This window comes from Oculina patagonica, chromosome 14 (assembly GCF_052425735.1).
Source record: "Oculina patagonica isolate OP01 chromosome 14, crgOcupat, whole genome shotgun sequence".
Lineage (NCBI taxonomy): Eukaryota > Metazoa > Cnidaria > Anthozoa > Scleractinia > Oculinidae > Oculina > Oculina patagonica.
The window spans coordinates 19863856-19885257 of record NC_135771.1 but is presented as its reverse complement, the minus strand read 5'-3'; the positions used below and the strand labels follow the sequence as shown (position 1 = coordinate 19885257).

At 37.4% G+C, this 21402-nt stretch overlaps 2 protein-coding genes across 2 annotated transcripts in view; both read right to left on the bottom strand.

The window, feature by feature from the left end:
* Positions 1-21402, bottom strand: part of LOC144638823 (protein zyg-11 homolog) — a 37753-nt gene that overhangs the window by 2864 nt on the left and 13487 nt on the right. The window contains exons 3-16 of the mRNA XM_078498104.1: positions 12600-12658; positions 12426-12491; positions 10391-10445; positions 9813-9866; positions 9189-9302; positions 8324-8371; positions 7744-7785; positions 7604-7652; positions 5221-5291; positions 4990-5052; positions 4684-4751; positions 2497-2626; positions 2008-2060; positions 260-354 (exon numbers count right to left, since the gene is read on the bottom strand). Coding sequence (XP_078354230.1) covers positions 260-354; positions 2008-2060; positions 2497-2626; positions 4684-4751; positions 4990-5052; positions 5221-5291; positions 7604-7652; positions 7744-7785; positions 8324-8371; positions 9189-9302; positions 9813-9866; positions 10391-10445; positions 12426-12491; positions 12600-12658 — 967 coding nt within the window. The remainder of the gene's footprint in view (positions 1-259; positions 355-2007; positions 2061-2496; positions 2627-4683; positions 4752-4989; positions 5053-5220; positions 5292-7603; positions 7653-7743; positions 7786-8323; positions 8372-9188; positions 9303-9812; positions 9867-10390; positions 10446-12425; positions 12492-12599; positions 12659-21402) is intronic.
* Positions 14854-16717, bottom strand: LOC144639018 (uncharacterized). The gene is made up of 2 exons (XM_078498283.1): positions 15349-16717; positions 14854-14895 (listed from the first exon to the last, which is right to left on the bottom strand). The coding sequence occupies exons 1-2, from the start codon at positions 16705-16707 to the stop codon at positions 14854-14856; spliced, it is 1401 nt and encodes a 466-aa protein (XP_078354409.1). The 5' UTR covers positions 16708-16717.

The following is a 21402-nucleotide window of genomic DNA, read 5'->3' as shown; positions in this document are numbered from 1 at the left end:
TTTACTGTAACTAAACTTCCTATAAGACGGACACCTCCATAAGACGGACACCTGGGGTTGGTCCTGTCCCTATACTACCATTTTTCAGTCATTTTACTGTAACTAAACTCCCTATAAGACGGACACCTCTCTAAGACGGACAGTTAGAGCCAGTCCCAAAGGTGTCTGTTTTAGAGAGAGTTGACTGTATAAACATGATGTCAGTTTCTGTTTATACAATGTTTGATCTAAGATCATGCCTCGGAGGAGATTTTCCTACCATTTCTAGAGCAGACATGGTGTATTCCCCACAAGGCCCACATCTGCACTGCAGGCATGGAGCAATGAAGAAGTGGAAGAAATGGATTAAATGATCTGAAAGTGAATCAAATTGTACAGTTACAAGTTAAAAATGCAGTTGAGCCTATGTTTACGGACATCTCCTGCAGGGGCCTACCTTCCATAAGCAGTCAGTTTGTCATAGTCCCAGCCCCAGGGGGGGGGGTACTCCGCCTTCTAAATCACGGGGATGATCGAATGGAGGTAAAACGCAGGACCCAAAAAAATCCCTGGACAAAAAAACAAAAACAAAAATCCCTTGTCAAATTTCCCCTAAATGTCCTAAATTGCCAGGAGGAGCAATAATATAACACAAAGAAAATCATAAAAAATTGAACGCTCACGTCTTTCTATTCATCATACCATAAATACGCCAAGGCACTTGAGTTCCCCTATTTAAATCAAGTCACCCAAAAGAATACTTGCCAAATTTTCCAACCCAAAAAAAATCCTGGAATCGAAAATTTCAAACCCCAAAAAATCCTTCGATCATCCCCGTCATTTACAAGCCGGAGTACCCCCCACCCCCCTGGGGTCCCAGCCATATACAAACGTGACATTTTAACCTGCCGTAAGCGGGCACCTCTCCTTAGCAGACACTTAGTCATGGTCCTAAGAGTATTCCTTTACCACAGGTTTGACTGTAACCCGGGGGAGGGGGGGGGGTACTCCCTATAATGGCCTATATGGGGAGGCTCCGCCCGAAAGGGGTACCTTTTTCAGGCTTAGGTATATAAAATATTTCGAACGGACGCAATTTATGGTTGTATTATTTTAATTTATTAGGGATTTATTAGGGATTTCACGAGGTTAAGTATACGAAAGGGTATGGAAATCTGTCATTTGGCTTTTTAAAAGGGCCTTTAATTAAAATATTTCGAACGGACGCAATTTATGGTTGTATCATTTTAATTTATTAAGCGCTACATAAAAATGACAAGAAAACATCCTATTTCAAGTCCACGCCATGTCTCTTAGGTATATGAAAGGGGTACCTTTTTTTCAGTTAAAGGTATACGAAAGGGGTACAATTTCTGTGAAAAATGGTATATAAAAGGGTAAGGGGTTAGAACTTGGGGCGGAGCCTACCCGTATAAAACTTTTTTGAGTAGCCCCCCCGGGGACTGTAAACCCATTGTGAAAGGGAGGTCTTTTCAATCACCTACCAAAATACTACAACCAGTGTTTGAATAAAACAACTAGTTTTGGTATAAAATATCAAACATAAACTCCAGTCATAATTCAATGGACAATGTTAACAACTGAAAAAAAAGCTCAAACACAATATAAGTCTTTTGAAATGCTTAACTGACGCTTGTTGATGGAAAACTGAAAAGGCACCAAGAGAAGAGTAGGCAGGCAGAAAAAAAAACATTTGAAGGAAATTTCTTTATGTTCAATTTGAAAGTAGGGGGTAATGACTCTTGTGTATCCTGATACTGGTACCCGGTTCCCGCCCTCTATAAAATGACAACCCTGCCAAATGATATTTATTACAAGCATTGTGGCAAATCTCCAAAGCCTTGCTATTAACTCAACAGCAGCAGAGCTTTACAAAATTGTAGCCTTCTATGCAGGCAGATGCTCTTTGGGGTCATCACACTGTCTTTTTGAGATAGCAGTACAAGCCCAGAGAGCATATGTGCAAAAGGCCAAAAAAAGTGACAATCCACACAAGTTTATACTTGCCTATATGCAACAAGTTCCTCAGCAGGAAGTTCCCAGCTTTTTACAGCTTGTTCCTGATAAAAGAAAAACAAGATTTTGCCTCATCACTGTTTGCTTAATAGTCACTGAAAACCATTGGCCAACATGTGTACCATAAGAAGATAAGACAGCTCAGGTGCAATCACTTAAATTAAACTTTTTTTTATATTAATTTTTTTTCGGGGGTGGGGGATGCATTGAGTTGCAAGAAAGTTTGTTTTATGGGGGGAGAGGGGCTGTTCTTCCAGTGCACTGTATTTTTTCATCTGTGAAAGCTTTGCAGGACGTTTTGGGGGATCTTAGCTTACCAACTCCCTCCCTTTTCCACCCTCCCCCATTAAAAATAATGTAATCCGCTCTTTAATCCAAATGTGATGCCAATTTGATTTTGTTGATTTCATTTCTCCTCAGTGCTACAAAACTAAACAAATTACATTTTTATCAGTGGTATTTGCTATAATGACTACTTACCAGTTTGTGAAGCATGTGTTGTTTGGTACAAAGCAGTAACATTATGTTGTCAGACCAGTCAAGCATAACATTTGATAAGATTCCACCACAAAAATATGACAGCTCAACAAGTCCATCTTCTAAAAGAGACCTTATACAGAGAACAAAAACGGAAGATCAGACATTAATTTTGCCACCTATAGATCTTGCAACTATTGCCTAAGTGATGTGAGCCAATTTTGTTGATGCTACGCTGGCAATGAATTTTCCATGTCACAATTTTTGTCAATGTCAGAAATGTTTTTTCTGTTGTTGTTGTTTAGCACCTAAATATAATGTATAAAACCATACAGTGAAATAATTTTTGTATCTCAGGTGGGTTGAAAGCTGTATAAGAACAGTCAGATCAGACGTTTTGGAAAAGACCCCTTCATCAGTTTGTTGCCAGCAAGAAACCTCACATTTGTCGCTGGATAAAGAATTAACACTAATGAAGGTCTCACTGATTATTTTACTTGCCAATACTATTAGTCACAGACACTAATCAAAGTCTCTTCGAGATACCGACTTTTTTTGCATGAAGTATGAGTCGAAGGTTTATCCTGTGCATTGTTCTTCGAACTTATCATTACGGTTGCTTTGTAGTTTAGTTTAACAATTTCCTATCTTCGCGGAGGAAATGCAGCCATATAATTTTGTCAAAAATGGCTCGTCCGCGCCGGGTATTTATACACATATTCCTCAACATTACACAAATAAACAGTGCAAATTTCACCGAGATCTGACAATTCTATACTTTAAAATTGCAAGGACCTTTCGAGGCAGTCGATTACGGCAGCGAAATTAGCAAATGAAACAGCAAAATATGCGTTCGACGCTTTGTTTTTGTGACGCCATATTTGAATTGTTATAGGTAGACCGCTGTTCAATGTGTTCAAGGCCGTATCGTTACGATTGCTCCACGAAAGAGCACGAAAAAAATACGGATATTTCCGACTACTGTCGGAGAAAACATTGCGTAAACAAATCGATACACTCAAGCTGCCTTTTTTCTGACTCGTCCCCAGTCGTCTTCATATAGCACGCGGCAATCTCTCCCTCCGCTGTATATTTGCCGCGTGCTGTATGAAGACGACTGGGGACGAGTCAGGCGTTTTTTCGCTCCCCGCCCCCACCCTCTTGCTTCTTCTGTTTTGTGCTGGCGTCCAGGTCTCTCGCCGTTCTCACCGAGCGCTCATCGATCGAAAAACACGAAAAATAGAGGGCTGTGGACAGTCTATGCGAGGGTCGGATATCAAGACAGCTTCTTCGTGGGCTTAAGAAGGATTAAACAAAAGCCATATATACAGTGAATGCTATCGAATTATATTTGAAGATGAAATACGAAGGAATTTTGCTGTCTTTGACTGGAATTCTATTCGAACTGCGTAGATACGATCGCATGTTGTAAAGCCGATTCATGCAACATTGCTGTCAACGCGAGGTCACGTCCCTAACGACCTAGGCTGATGACGAAATAGAATGGGCGCTTGTAGCGACCAAATTTGGCCTAAAAAAGAAGCCTTAAAAGAAGCCCCCATCTCTTGCATTTGTTTTAACTTCAATAATATCTTTGAAAAGAGCAAGTTTTTTGGTATGGTTTATTTTTGACGTTTGTAATTTTTAAACGATGTAAGTGCTAGTGGCTATTTATTCGTGTTTTAGTTACGCAATCCATTGTTTGTGCGACGCTTTTTATAGATCGCCTTTCAGACACACGTGCGTTGAGATAAGAAAGCTGACATGTCACTTTTAACATTGTTATATAACGTTTGTAAATGTGACAAGTCACGTTTTTTCCACGAGATCGCGTGATCACCCACAGCGGAAAGTAATCCCTCGAGAAATTAAAATATTCCCTTGAGAAATTAAAAAAGTCCCTTGAGAGTAGACAAGAATGTTCCAAATTTTGCCCCACATAACTGCTATTCTCCTATTTTCGCTTGTAAACAAGCAAAAAAAGTCGCAAAAATGAAGTTGACAATGTCATTTAGTTCTCAACAACAAAGTTTTCCAATAAAAAAGGAAATCTGGACTTACTCTAGTGGCCACCAACTAAAGTTTTGCAACATCATTATTGACCGGTCTACTTAGCTGTCAATAACTATTCTTTTTATCTGTTAGACCATTGAAATAACTGGATATTATTGTTAGGAGAACAAGCTGTACCCAAAGAGATCCATGAATTCATCCGTTATGAGATACTGCCTCAGACTTGGAACCTCGGCAATATTATTCTGCAGAGAGACAGAAACATTTATTAGTATTTATTTTAGTAATTAATATTTATTAAGTAATTAGTAATGGACAATCATCAATGCATAAATAACAAAATGACATTTGTTTCCTCCGATGAAGAGCCAACACTCAAAACATCAACTTTTCCACATTCACTACAGTGGTTTATCTACATTAATTTTATCAACTTCCAGTTGACAAGTTGATTAAAATTACAGGTAGCTTTTTCCAGCTTACCAGTGTCCCCAAGAGCTTCTTTTTGATGATAATGTTTAGCTCCTGGGTTCCTTCTCTGAACACCTGTAGTCCAAAATATAGTCTTTATTAGTTTGCAAGCAAAAGACGTAAGCAGATACACTTCCAAGAAGAGAATTGAGCATAAAAGAAAGAGGTCTACATTAAATTAGGCTAAATGCATATACCCGGTGTAAAATGTAAACTGATTATAATTATTAAGAATATCAATACCTTAAGGGCCTGTGCCATCATTTGCAAGCCTCCCTTATGAACGAACAGAAGACATGTGCTTGGTGCCTCATCTGTTTTGAATGGATAGCAATTATATTAATGTGAGAAATTTATTTGTTGCAAATAAGTTGCATTCTATTCCCTTGACGTGATGTTAGTCAACTGAAGGGTTACCCCCTGCAGTGATGCCACCGGTACCCACTTATACACCTGAGTGGTGAGAGGCACTATGAGAGTTTATGTACTGTCTTGCCCAAGAACACAATGCAGTGCTCCGGCTAGGGTCAGACCGTTAAAGAGGCCTTCCAAGGGGTAAAAGCGACAAGCGACATGAGCCTGAATACTGGCGACACAGGAACATTTTAACAGCGAAAATGCAATGAAATGCAACAGCAGCACAATACGGTAAAAAATCTCGATGATTTGGTAAGTGCAGAATGCAATATGGAACAATTGAAAGTATGATGTTTTATATATGTTCGTGTTTATTTGCTTTACTTTACTTTCGGAAAAACTGTTCACAGGCTACTTGTATTCTTTCCTAGGTGTTCCTTACGTTAATCTTTGCAAACGTAACACGACACTTTCGTTCGTTTGTAACAAAATACTTTTGTTTTCCTTGAAAATGCCGTAACATGAAACTCTTGTTTTTTGTTTGTTTTACGGCGACATCGATGACATTTGTTTAATTTAATTAAGTTACGGTTTAAACTGCACGAAAGACGATTCTCAAAACTAAAGAACAAATCTAATCAAAAAACATCTTTTTCGAAAGGGTTTTTAAAACGCAGTACAGCTAGGATATTTGTTTCCTGGTTATCAGGTGTTCACGCCGAAAATCCCGGTGCAAGTTTTTGCATACCTAATTACGATTTACGAAAGCGCTGTGAACACGTCACACGCTCACTCAAGCATGAAGCCGAGAAGCACGTAGTGTGAAGATTTCTTTCAAGAAATGTCGGAACCGTCACGAAAGCATGTTCAAACACTAAAGCGGCAGAGGTTTTACAAAATAAAACGGAGGTTAGTTCAACCGATGGAGAACAAATAAAAGGAAAGGAAGTGACGGATGTAACATGATATTGTTGTTTTTTTCTCGCAGATCGCTGTGATGCCTTTTAAGTCTAATTAAATTAACGCCACGGATTCTACAGGAATTCAACCGCATTGAAAAGCACACCACGTTAGGCTTTAATACAAAATTTCTAAACACGTCACTGTTATTTTAATTTTCGATAGCTTGAATTTCAGTTTGTTATTGAAACAGCAAACGAGATACTTTTGTTTTTGTCAAAAACATGTAACATACTTTTGTTTTTGTCAAAAACGGATGTAACATGATGTTTATGGTAACGTGATTTATTTTCTGCAAAGAAGGCGACATTGATTATAACACAGATGTTATCAGGTTATCAATTAATTATGAGATGCTAGATCACCTTTTCTAAGAAAACAGCATTGCCATATCAAGAAATATTTCACATGATCTGCTATGACGCCTTACTGTCTAATTCAATTAATTTGTGGTTTTAACTTGGGGCCACGGAGTCTACACGAATCCTTCTGCAGAAGAAAAACGCAATGTTCGTGATGAAGACTGATCTGCGCATGCGTTTAGCACAAAGTATTTTTTCCAGAAAGAATTGTACCACAAGGAGAGCATAGTGCTTTCTGAAACAAATATATACCTTGAGTTCTTCAATTGTAAGTATCGTAATGGACTCCCCGATTTACCAAGGGCACACGGTCAGGTGCTCTCCATCCCCTCCCCCCTTTACAGAAATAATTAATTAATTGATATTAATTAATTAATTGGTGATTAAAAGTTTACACCGCGTTAGCGGTTTAGTGGCTTAGTGGTTTAGTGGTTTAGTGGTTTAGTGGTTTAGGGGTTTAGCAAACGCCAACCCACCAAACCATCACAATAGTGCATTCTGCACTAAAAACGACAGTGACATTTACAGCTGTTAGCTAGGCAACATGGGTTCTCAGAAACATGCGACGTTGCCACATGGGGGTCGGCTCACCCCTTTCAAGGCTTTGAAGGCCTTGTTAAATCTAGAGTCCAGCACACTGACCATTAGGTCACCCCACCTCTCTTGAAGGTGTTCACGATTTATTTCGCGATTTGTTAATATGGTGATAAGACAGTCAGGTAGCGGCATTTTGGCTGTAGTCAAATACATAATTTTGAAACAGTGTTGCATTTTGCATCACAAATAAAGAGTTAAAATTGGTCAAAACACCTTATGCAATTATAATAACTTTGCTGTTTTGTATAGTTCTGTATTTATAAGCATGTCCTTCTATCTGTCCATACATATTTTTTTTGGCAAGAGTTACTTTAAATTTTAACATATTTTGTAACATGCTATTGACATACCAGTTAAATTCCATGACACGCTAAGAGTGACACTCAAGACATAATCTGCCTGCAAACAAATTATCAGTAAATAATAAATTAGTTAAACCAGAAAAAAAACTGTTCTCAGTGAAAACAGTTTGGCAAAGACATGCTGTTACCTGATTAGCAGCAATTTTCTCTTGAGCAATGTCAAACATGATCTGCAATAAAAAATGTACTGTTACGTACAAAGTTTCTTTAATAACAAACATGTTCAATTAAAAAAATTGCATGGAAATGAAATGAACTTGAAATTAAAATGGAATTTGAAATTGTTTGCCTGTGAGTATGTACTAAACACTGGGTGAAAGTTGCATTTTTCTAAGGTCATTACTGCATTAAGGTGTAAGGCAAGTTTTGATCCAAAATGTTGAGATGACTTTTGATTGGCTTTCACATCCATCAGACAATTTATATTATAAATATTATCATTATTATTATTTATATTATTATTACTATAATTATTATCCAGAGTTTAAAACTAAGTACTGGACACCACAATAAACATGGCATTATAAATCAAATAAACAAATGGACTCAATAAAATCTGTAAATACAACAGATTAGATACATAATGAATGACGATGGTGTTGATGATGCTGCTGCTGCTGCTGCTGCTGCTGCTGCTGATGATGATGATGATGATGATGATGGCAACAACAACAACAGTGATAATGATACTCAATCCACAGTTCTTACCTTGATGTTTCTTTCTGAGCCAAGAGCAAGAGTCTCTTGTGTGGAAATCTACAAAGTATTAAAAACGGCACTTAGTTTGACAGTCAGTGTAATAAATCATAGATGGTAACAACTAACATTTGTAGCAACTGATACAACTTAAATTATGATTGGCAAATTCCAGAACAAGATTTTGATCTTTGAAATTAGGACAACTTTTAAAAAACATTGGATCTTTACAAATAAGTTCACCAATAACCTATGGAAATTTTTTACAATTGTAAAAAAAAAGTCAAAAATAGTTGGACATGCTCAGCTGATGTATGAATAAACTTGTCAATTTGTATTGATAAATTTATTAATTTTAATGTCTTTCTTGGTATATTTTGTGGTTCAATTTTATTTTCAACCAAACTCTCAAATTATGTTCATATATTTATTATATATCTATTAATACCATACCACTTAACATTAAGGAAAAACCCAAACTGGTTTTGGTAGCATGAAGCAGCATGGAGTATTCCTACTCTACCCTGGATGGGATGCTAGTCCATTGCAGGGTTACCCCCAGTACTAAATGTTCAGTTCCAAAAATTATCCATACCTCCCCCACAGAAGGAAATTAAACTTCATACCCCCAGGAATTTCCAATCCCTTCTGTGAGGGGAGTATGGACATTTTCAGGAACCACACAATTTGCCAGGACTCAGACCTGGTTGAAGAGAGGCACTATGAGAGTATTTGGAAGTGTCTTGTCCTAGAACACAATGTAGTGCCTGGACAGGGCGTGCTAACCATTAGGCCATTGCACCTCAACAAACTGTACCAACCATGAGTGAAATTGTCAAACGACATTTACCAGTAACATCATGAATATTTTTGTTACCTTTGAAGAGAGAATTGCACAGAGTTTTGTGGCCAGCCTGGTAATATTCTCATCACTTGAGAAATGACACAGTGCATCCATAGCTTGGCTGGTTACTTCAAAGTAGTTCATTCTCTGAATTTCAACAAGATGTATGGTTGCTTAAACTGTGTTACTGAGTACCATAAAAGCTTTATTGAAACCCTAAGAGGACTTCTTTGTTTCTTTTGAAAGAGGCTTTGCAGAGCTTATATTTAGACAGTGCTGTGTCAAGTCTAGTGGCCCATATTGCTGGAGCTTATCCTGGTTTCTGTGGCATGAAGCAACTAGGAATATTTCTTCTTCCCCTGGATGACATGCTAGTCCATCGCAAGGTTCCCCCCCCCCTCAAGCATTATTTCCCTGGTTCACCTGGGTGGAGAGAAGAACTATAAGATTAAAGTATCTTGCCCAAGAACACAACACAGTTCGGGGCGTAGATGTTAGCCAAGGTTAAATGTTTTTCATTTGCGTTAATATCGCAAACAATGAAGCGTCCAAATGACTCAATCTTTTACATATTAAATAAAGTTAAATAATAAAGTTAAGGGCATTCAAAAACACTCAAGAAGAAATAAAGTGTTGACTATACAGTTGTAAACTTACTGCCTTTTTCAGGATTTGACGTGACTCCAAAATCAACAAGCAATTCCTCAGAACCTAATATCACAAGAAAGGCACAGTTAGCAAACATTTAATTTTAATCTTTTAATCTTACACAACTGAACAATAAAAGACATTAAATTTATTAAACCATGAACAAACAGACAAACAATTAGCTTTAGATCTAGAGATAGAACAATAAATTACCGCTGTCAGTAGTATTTTGTCTCATCCATAAAGCAATAAATTATTTTTGCAGTGATTTGAAAGTGTTACTCAAAACAAATGAAAAAAAAAATAATGTTGTAAACTTAAACTGTGGTTTTAATTTTTGTTTCGAAAATTTTTCAACTCGTTTGAAGTAATTATTATTGATTTTTTTCTTAGTTTCAGTCAGTTTTACCATAAGAAATTCGAAACAAAGGCAAATTAAAATCGAACTGGTTTGAAAAATATTCAAATAAATTCAGTGACTTACATTCTAGGCACTTGTTTCTGAAGATCAGGGCATAGATTAAATTAAATGAAATAAATCTTTTTTTTAAGAAAATAAAATATGTATAAAGTTTTGTGTTTCTTACATCAGGTTTCTCAGGGAAGGTTCTCATTGCCGTCAGAACTAAAGCTGCAATTTTGCTAAAATAAAAAACGAACAAAGCAATAAAAATGTAAATTGAATGAGTTAACAAAAATGAGAGAAATTTACATCCACTTTTTTTCATTTTAAGAGATTTTCATTTAGTCTCTTACAACAATCAAAGTAAAAAGACCTCCCAGTGCAAAATGGTTGATGCAGTTACATACACGTACATGCCTAAAATAACTCTTACTGATACACATAAAACATTAACTTAAGAGTTTAACACCCAGTGGTTGATGCCCGGGGGGGGGGGGGGGTACTCTATATATTTTTGGGTGGGGGTGTGCCGCTGGGACTTCGAAACCCTTACCCTATACTAGACCCTGTTCAGCTGATTTCGCAACCCTTTACTAGACTAAACACCGAAAATCGCTACCCTATCCCAGACTTGCCATTTTCAGAACTGTGTCACTATTTTTGTTTTAAATGGAAAACCATCTGTCAACAACACTGCCGCGATGATTTTTTACGTTTAAGAAGGTCTCTTCCTCTTCCGAGTTTCTATTCTTATTCTGGACTTAATTCCTCATACTACTGATCAGTTTTCCGGCAAATGATCCCCTATTCTAGACCAAAACTCGCTGATTTCTATACCCTATCCCAGACTAAACTGCTTGAAAACCATACCCTTCACAGCGGCACATACCTATATAGCTCATGTATGGGAGTGCCCCCCCCCCCGGGGGTTGATGCTAGTATGCTATGTTCAAGATTGCACTACTAGATTTACATGTAGTACATATATGTACACAAAAGTGTTGCAGTTAATTTTTCATAAAAACTAGTTAACTTACTAGTTACTTTCTAACTACTAGTTTTGTTTTATACTAGGATAATTAGTAGAAAGAGTAAAACACCTCCTCTTCCTTGTCTAACCCCTTTTCCACTTTGCCACACAGGAAACGTTAGGTGAACCTTTATTTTTTCTAAATACATTACTCCAACCCAAACCCTAACTATATTTTTTACCAAGTATAAAAAATTCAACTACCGGTAGTTAGAAAAAAAAAACTAACCAGTTAAAAAAAAAAGATAATAACCTGAGATAAAAAATTAACCGCAACATTATTAAGCATTAAGTGGTGACTACCACAAGGTACAGTAAAAACCCACGAGTAAGAACCTAACATTTAAGAACCTGTTAGGCTAAAATTTGCAAATTAGACCGCATTTTTATAAAAACTTATTAAGTTTAAAATTTGAAAACGGGTTCTTATAACTTTCTAAAATTAATTTAAAATGTTTACTTTAATTTGGGAAAATTAGTTTGGACAAGGTTTTGCTGTACATGCATACAATGTCATGTTCTAAATGATTAGTGCTTATTTTTTACATTAAACACTATGTGGTATGCAAATTTTATACAAGAAAAAGGCCGAATACCACTAAAATCTCTATGACATTGAAAATTTTTCTTCAGAAATTGAGAACCCATTAAGAACCTAATTAGCCTAAATTTGTGTTAATAACCCTTTATGTAACCTGTTTAGGCTTACCTGAAAAATAATATTAGGTTCTTACCTGCAGGTTTTTACTGTAGTGATTGTATTATTGGAATTATTGGTATTATTAATCTCTATTTGAGTGCTATAACAATATGTAAGCCCATCACAGAAAGACAGGGCATATATTTACTGGTCGACATTTAGAGTAAGACATTTACATTTGCCTGTTGTTTACCGGTAAAGGATATCAATTATTATAGAGCCAGTGAGGAGAATTAATTCCTTCTGTTGGAGAGGGACTGGGGAACCTGAGATTAAAGCAACTTATTTATTCTGGGGAAAGGCGGGGGGGGGGGGGTAGGCTTGTTGTCATGTGGGGTGGGGAAAGGGCTTATTTCCAGAATTGTATGATACAGTCAACTCTCTGATCTTAACAGACACCTCTATAAGACGGACAACTCTGGACAGTTGGAGCCGGTCCCAAAAGTGCCGCTTTTAGAGTTGAATATACAACTGATTGTGACTTGTCACCTGAGATATGTTGGATGTATGTCTGCCTCTGTACCTCCCCCTCTGATAATGTTGAACATACAAGCCCTGAGTAATGAAGTCATATAATTATTCAATTAGCCTGGAAATCTTACATCTGGATCAAAATATTGAGTTGATCAAAAGGAAAAGAGATGAAAATCAAGATGAACTTACGTAGCAGCCATTTGAACATGTAAATCTTCAGGATGGTTTTTCATTGGAGAAAGGACAAGCTGTAAGTAACAGAAATTGTACTGAGTTACATTGAGAACTAAAAACTGACCATTGGTGGGGGAGGAGAGAGTCGCATATGAAAGGGACAGGGCTGCTTGTCGTCTCGCTAGGTGGGTGTAAATTACAGATTTTGGTTTAACTTTGGTTGATTTAGCCTGCAAATACAGTCGCTTGTTGCGACAAGCGGGTCTGAGTGCGGAGAGGTGGCTGTGGGAGATCAGGTCACAGGGTTGCACATGAAGAAATAAAAAGTGCTGTCCTACTGGTCCTCTTGTGTAGCAATTGCTTTCATTGTTTTGGGGAATTGTGGCAAAGTTCCATACTTTATTTTATTTTTATTTATTTTTATTTAATTTCAATAAATTTTCGAATGAGATTAAATTTTGATGAACTTTAAAGAATAAAATAATTTAAGATAAATTTTGCAGGCTGTGGGTGATAATTAATTTAAATTTAATTAATCTTAAAATAAAAACTTATTTGCACACAAATTAAATTAATTTAAAATCAAATTAAATTAATTTAAAATTTAATTTAAAATTAGACAAATAAATAAAAAAAAATAAAAATATTTAAATAAATAAATAAAAATTTAATTTAAATAAATTGAAATCATTAAAATTAAATTAAAATAAATTTAATAATTAAAATTTTAATTCAATTTAATTTAAATAAATTAAAGTAAACAAATATTACTTTAAATTTAAAATAAATTTAATTTTAATTTACTCTTAAATTAAAACAAAATAAAGTTTAATTTAAATAAAAGAAAATTAAAATTGATTCAATTAATTTAAATGTAAATTAAAATTTCTTTAAATAATATTTATTTTTAAATTTAAATTAGTTTCAATTTACTTTAGTTTAAGTTATTTTAATTAATTTAAATTTAATTTTAATTTAATTTGCGACAAACAGGTCAAATTTAAATTAATTAATTTCATTTAAATTAAATTAAATTTAAACTCTTCGCTTGACTGAATACGATGCGAAGGCACGCTAAAGTGTTGTTTTTACGGCAAAAATATAATTTTGTTCACTTCGTTTACGGTTAAAGCGAAAGTCTACCGGTAATTTGGAACACTAGACAGAATCAACGTAAATAAGTTTACCGAATGACGGCCGGGAATTTTGAAGACTGAACGGGCTCCTACAACTTACAGGGTAAATAAAGCTGGTTAATACACAGACTGATCGTTAGTTTTTATTTTCCTTTGTTTAAAATAATAACTCAGAGACTCAAAGGACAGTGCAGAATGCAATGGAGTCGTCAATTGAAAGTATTGTTTGATGTTCGTGTTTATTTGCCTTATTTTACTTGCAATTAGATGTTGAAACACCACTTGTATTCTTTCCCGGGTTTTTGTTACGCTAATCTTTGCAAACGTAACACAATACTTCTGTTCGTTTGTAACAAGATACTTTTGTTGTTTTCCTTGAAAATGCCGTAACATGACCCTTTGTTCGTTTGTCTCTTTTTTGTTTCACGGCGACATCGATGGCATTTGTCTTCCTTTCAATAATAAAGCCAATTATTTTACTTTAATTTAATTAAGTTGCGGTTTAAACTGCACGAAAGACGTTTCGCAAAAAGTAAAGAGCAAATCTAATCAAAAACATCTCTTTTGAAAGGTTTTTTAAAACGCAGTACAGCAAGAGTAGTATAGAGGGAGTCACACAAATACCACCTCGAATTAGACGCTTTTATCGCAGCTGGAGTGCGTTTTTTGGCAAGTGTTAATGAGTCACGGTAAATTCCCCGACTTTGTTTACCCACGCGGAAAAAAACAAAATTTGCATACCATGTTCAGGCAAGCCCTTGACATGTTCAAACAAGCCCGTGACTGTCACGCTTTCAACGTAATTCGACAAATACCACACTGAATTAGACGGCAATGAGTCATAATTGATATCACGTGCATTAAATCAAAAGAACAATAGTTGTGCACGTGTAAAACAATAGATTTTACATTCCAGAGTGCTTAGAACTCAGATTTTAAGCACACAGGAATGAAAACAACTTACTAACGTCTAAAAATATCATTCGGGTAAACCCCGGCACCCACGCACAAATTTGCATGCCGCTCGCGGCTTCATGTCAATTGAACATTTGCAGACATTGGAATATACATCAAGATGGGCCGAGGAAGAACTGGAGTTTTGATAACAAGTGGGAAAAAAAAAGTTAAAAGGTTTATTGGACCCCCTTTGCAAACTTTTCAACATAATAAAATTGCTAAAGAAAACAATCAAACAGTGATTTTATTGTCAGAAGAGGCGATCGCACAGTTGAAAACTTTTGACAAAGAGCTTGTCGCAAACCTCTTGACAGGAAATTGACTCTTTTAAAACTGTTTTTTTTTTGTACGTCTTAATATTTACCGGTAATTATTAAATTTAACAAACCTGTTTTTGTATTTATTGCTCCGTTTTTATTTGAAATTGCGACCAAAATTTTGTCTCCTTTTGATGCTTCTAATGAAACAAGGTCCTGTTTTTGGAAATTAGAAACGGTTGGACTGCGTGTGGCTGACCCCCTTGCACCATTTTCTGTTTGAACCTTGATCGCCACCTGTACTTCATCATTTACAACATTATCATCTTTTTTACTTAAAATAAGAAACTGCCATTCTTCAATTCTTCCATCAACGGGCATAATAAAGTAATTTAAATTAAAATTAAATTTAACCGAATAAAAAACAACAGAACTTGGGTGAAAATGGCCCCCAAGAGTAATTGTACCATCGGTTCCATCATAAAAACCGTTTATGACAAAATTTGTTATTTTTGGAAAATAGTTTTTTAACTCAAACCCATTCATATCAATATTCGTTTCAAGCACCATGTCTCCACTTGAAATAATGAAAGGCTTTTCAAAAACATCGCTTGGCACGTCCGCTTGATAACCCTTTACACCATAAGCAATTAAATAAGCTTGCTCACTTGCTTGTGACCCCGAGTAACCAGGATTGGTTATGTCAATAAAAAGTTTATCGTCACTGTTTGACGCATTTTTTTGTGAGTGAATGATTGTTCTCGTATATTTTGGCGTGTGATTGTTGAATCTTTTTGTATGATAATTGACAGTGTTACTTCCAAAAGGTGACGAAGCACTTAAACTCCAGTTAAGATCACTTTCTGGGAAGAAAAACTCAACACAAAGAGTGTAATCACCAGAGGGCAACCCGGTTAGGCCGATTTTAAGTCTTGAATTGAAACTGTTTCCAGATTTTACTAAATTAAAACGAAAAGCGCTTTCTTTGAGTAAGTGAACACCAGAGGTAAAATTCTCAACAACTGTTAATGAGTTAACATTTGTAACACCTTGAAAAGAAGATGCAGAAAAAAACAAATGTGAAAACAAATTTTCGTTTACTCCTGAAGAAATTGAGTGAGTTGAAACATACTTTTGCATTGAAACTAAGTTTACAGCGTCTTGGTCTCCGACAGGATTTGCAAGCTGTTTGATCGAATGGTCGTTCATTACCAAATTTTGATTAACAACACCCATTTGTCCAGGGTCACCTTTTAGGCCAGCGGGACCTTGTGGACCAGCAGGACCAGTTGGGCCGGCATCCCCTTTTGGCCCTTTTGTTCCAGCAGGCCCAGTATGCCCAGCAGGCCCTGTGGCACCAGCGGGACCAGTTGGACCTGTTTCACCTTTTGGACCCGCAGGGCCAGCAGGACCAGTTGCACCGACGGGGCCAGCAGAGCCAGTTGCACCTTGGGGCCCTTGTGGACCAGCAGGACCAGTAGAGCCAGTTGGGCCGCTGTAACCTTTATCGCCTTTTTGACCAACGAAACCTCTTGAGCCAGTTGGGCCTTGGGGGCCTTGAGGGCCAGTGTCGCCTTTCGGGCCAGCGGGGCCAGTAGGACCGCGAGAACCTTGTGGACCAGCAGGACCAGTAGGACCTTGGGGGCCTTGGGGGCCAGTGTCGCCTTTATGCCCAGTGGGGCCAATCGAACCTCTTGGGCCAGGGGGGCCGGGAGGGCCAGTTGTTGAAGAGCTGTCTGAAGGATGACCTGTGTCTCCGTTGAAAGCACCCATTATATATATTCGTCAAAATTTTTTTTCGTTGTTTTTTTTGGCCTGTCGTGATACAAAAAAGAGAATTTTTTTTTTGTTGCAAGATCAAGCAGACTTCTGTCTATGCCAAGCTCATCAGCAATACGATTATTTTCTCTTGGAAGAAAAGAAAAAATACAAAAATGGCTGCAGTTGTCACGGATATTTTTTGGAACTTTGAAAAAACATTGAGAAAGATAAATGACGCTGCAATGACGATGTCTTCCGTTTATAAAGTAATTGATGATTTCGTTTTGATTGCTTTCACAAACCATGTCGTCAAATATGACTATTTTTTGGTTGTCATCTGTGAGTTCTTCAAGAGGAATAACGGTGTTGGTTGCCTCAATAACTTCATAACCAGTTTCAGGATTGACTCTTTTTTCAAAATCGTCAAGAATCAACTGGTACTTTTCTTGATGAAGATTTTTTGCACAAAGATAAATTTTGTCGTAAACCAAAAGCTCATAAAGCATGTGTAAAAGAGTGTTTGTTTTTCCAGAGTTGCTTGGACCACAAATAAGCATGCGAAAAGTGTCAGATGGCATGCTTGTATGCCCCTGTTTGAAAGCACTTTGCGAATAAAACTCAGGATCGTAATTCGGAATCTTCATTTTTTAGTCGTTATATATATACGCAAAAAGATGTCGATGAAAAAATGGCGAACACTTGCTGAAAAAAAGGCCGCTGTTGAGCAGCAAAATGAAAAAATACTTACTGCAATGAAAAACAAAGCGATTGAAAAAAAATTTGGACAGCTTTCAGGTGAGGAGGTATTTAAACCGCTGACACGAAGGTTTGACCGCGCCTTTACAGCGCAAATGGATGAACGAAAAAAAACTGATGCTGAAGAAGGGCCAGACTATAACCTGGATGATTTTGACTTTAACTACCCTTTTGGTGAAAATTTTATGCTAGATGAAGAAACGCCCCCGACAACTCCGCCGCCGTCACCAGATGCAGAAACGCCTTCGGCAACTCTTCCGCGGTTACCCGTACCTGACTATTCAATAGCTGAATCTGACCAAGATTTCGAAGACGACACCCCCGAATCAACACCACCACCAACACCAACATCATCACCGGTTCCCACTCTTGCAGAAGGGGAGGATGATGATGATGATGATGCAACGAAAGGTGGTGTTGATGATGATGCAACAAAAGGTGATGATGATGCAAAAGAGGGCGATGCCGCAACGCCGCCACAAGACTTGTCTCAGTCAGTTGAACGCGCCAAATGGGGGACACCACAAAATCCAGGAATTCAGGGATCAGAATCAACTGATTTGCAGGTGCTGAACAGCATGTTAACGAAAAATAAAGACAACCCCGACTATGTCGTGAAAAGCCCGAAATCAAAATATCACGGTTACACTATTCCAGACATACAAAAAGCCCGAGACGCAATTTTAGAAAGAAGGGGAGAAAAGAAAGCAAAATCTTCTTTATTTTCTGAAAAAGAACCCCCGGATCAAGAGGGGAGTGGTGTTGTTGATGTAAACGCTCTTGTTGACAGGCTTTATATAAGCCTCGGTTCAATTGAAGCAGGGAACACTTCGAAAAAGTTGCGAAGTCAAATAGTTTCATTGCTACAAATGTTAACAAAACAAAAAGCGCTGACAACAAAAGAAGCAAAAAAAATTTTTGATAAGTATATAGGATGAAACATCTTAACCTTTTGCTTAACTCTTCGATTGCAAAAAAAAATGATGCAAAAAATGAACCTCATGACTTTAAAATTCACTTTACACCCCCAATTGTTTTGGACCCTTCAAAAAGGTACAAAGCGGCAATGAACGAGCTTGTAACAATGAGCTATTCTTGGTACAATGTTTCAGAAAAATATAACAATAACAAATTTAAATGGAAGAAAAAAAGTGACTCAGACTGGATTGATGTTACCATTCCTGATGGAATGTATGATTACAAAGACTTGAACGACGCTTTTCAAACTCTTACAGGAAAAACTGATGATTCAAAAGACATTTTTGAACTTTATTTTTATACCACGACATACAGAGTCACAATTTTGATTGCAAATGATTACGAGCTTGATTTAAGAGAAGGTGATTTTTCAGATCTTATTGGTTTTGAAAAAAAAATCTTGAACGATGCAAACAACGTTGGCGATCATGTTCCAAACTTGACGAGAGGGGTAGACTGGATTTATGTTCATTGCGACCTTGTTTCAAGAGCTGTTGACAACATTGAAGACGATGTTTTGTACACGTTGTCAACATCGACTCTTCAAATATCTTATCCATTTTCGAAAGAGCCCCGTCGACTCTTGTGGCATCCAGTTAACAAATACCGAATTAACTCGATAAGAATCAGAATCAGTGACGGGCTTGGAAATGATCTTTTTTTGAACGATCAACCTGTCGCTTTGAGCATTTTTATTGAAGAGGAAAAATGATTTTTTGAGAAAAGTATAGGATGAACCACCCAAGCGAATGGACGAGGTTTTACGACAGAGGTCACTACAGATATCGGCACAAAGGAACCGGTGTCGTAAGAGATACTTTATTGTCTATCGGTAAACGATTTGCAAAAAGTGGGAAAAAAAAGGCTGAAGAGGCAGCCAAAAAAGCTGCTGAAAAAGCAGTTGAAACTACCAAAAAAGTTGCAGAGCGCGGCGCGGAAAAAATTCAGCAAGTTTTAAAAAGAAAAAAAACTCTTCCACCTGATTCTCGAAAAAAATCAACTGTGAAGAAAGGACTTAACCAAACTTCGAGACAAAAGCTTGAAAATATTTTGAAAAAAAAAAGAAGCAACTATGGAGAAAGGACTCAACCAAACGTCGAGACAAAAGCTTGAAAATATCTTGAAAAGAAAAGCAGAGATGAAGGTGAACCGAATCATTTCAGAAAATTAATTTTTTTGTGGATAATATATACACCTGGTTTTGGAAGCGATGTTCAGAAGCGGAAAGTTTTTGGAAAAAACTGAGTTCATGAGATTTGGGTTAGACAAGCCCATAACAATTCCTGGAAACACTCAGCTACAGGCAAAAAGTGGCTACAAATTTTCTGTGACTGACAGAGACAACTGGTTCGACTGGTACAACGCTTACATCCGTGCAGATTTTACATTCGAAGTAACCGCAGATGGGACGGCTGTTGCAGGAGACACCCGTTCAGCGCCGATTAATGGATCTTTTTCTTTGATAAATAAACTTGTGGTAAAATCTGCGGGAAAACCCCTTTATAACGTTGACAACGCTCACAAGCTGATATTTATCAAAAACTTGTTGGATTTTTCTGATGACTATTCCAGAAGTGTGGCAAAAAGCCAGTTTTGGTATCTTGATACGGCAAACAATGATAGAACAGAAGCAGCCTCAACAAACGAGGGAGCTAAAGCAAGAGGGGCGTTAGCCCACGGGGGTTTAACGGTTAACACTATCATTCCTCTCAACAGGTACTCTTTTTTTGAAGAGCTTAGTGACAAGCTCTTGCCACCAATGCCGCTTGAGCTTGAAATACAACTTCAGTCTGATGCAGAACTGATTTGGCAAAACGACGGTACGAACAGGCGAATTGTTGTAAAAACCCTTGAGCTGTGGGTTCCAATGCTTCGGTTTACGAGCGAAGGGCAAATGCTTGCGAATGAAGACTTTTTAAAACCAAGAAAGTGGACTTACATGAGTGAAATGGTGGAGCCCAGCACCAGCCAACGCACTGCTTTCGGAACTTGGCAGATAAGTCCTGGAATTAAAAACGCAAAGCATGTCTTCATCTTTATCCAGCAGACCCGAAGAGTGAACACTATTACCCAGAACCCGTACTTTTTTGACACTTTTAACATTGACGGAGATGACTCAGCAAAGCTTGCTACTTGCAGGCTGCAGTACGGTACTTCCAAGTTTTATCCTGAGCTGGAGTATGACGAAAATTTCAAGCTGCGAATCCTCAACGACGTGATGAATTACCGTTACCGAACGAATGATTACAATACAGGAGTCCAGCTACAGCCAACCAACTATAACACACTTTACCCTTTGCTTTACTTTGACCTTCGAGAAAACAAAGATAACCTTACAAACGACCCAAAGCAGCTGATTTTTCACTACAGGCTGAATGAAGCGGCAAATGCCCAGGATTACACGATATTTGCTGCTATTATGTATGAAAGCGAAATGGTTCTGAAGCAGGTGGGCAACGAACTGGTTATTGTCTAAATTTTTTACAAAATATATATACGATGTCTTCTTACTACCCACACAAGGTCGCGCTTTCTGAGGGCCAAAAAAACAGCCTCGCCAAGGCGTTTTTGAACAAAACATCAATCACGCTAAGACTGAAGTACGAAGACATTACGGGAAAAAATGGAGACTCTTTGCATCTGACCTCGCGGCAAATCAAAAAAATTCAAAAAGCCGTTAGCGAGAAAAGGGGGGTTGATCTGAAAATGAGCAAAACGCAGATTAAAAACGCAGTTAAAATCATCAAAACCGCAGTTTTTGGCAAAGGGTTGCAGGTAAAACCAAAAGGTGGAAATGGTATGAGGGTCCAGCCTGCAAATGTGATGCGGCGGCCGCCTCCATTCATTGGAACTTGGGGAGAAAAAAAATGAATTTTAAGGACGTTCCTTTAACTGATTTTGACCTGTTTGCGTGGTGTGATCAACTCAAAATCCCGATAAAAGGTGTTTTTTCAAGAAACGAATTTTTGCCAA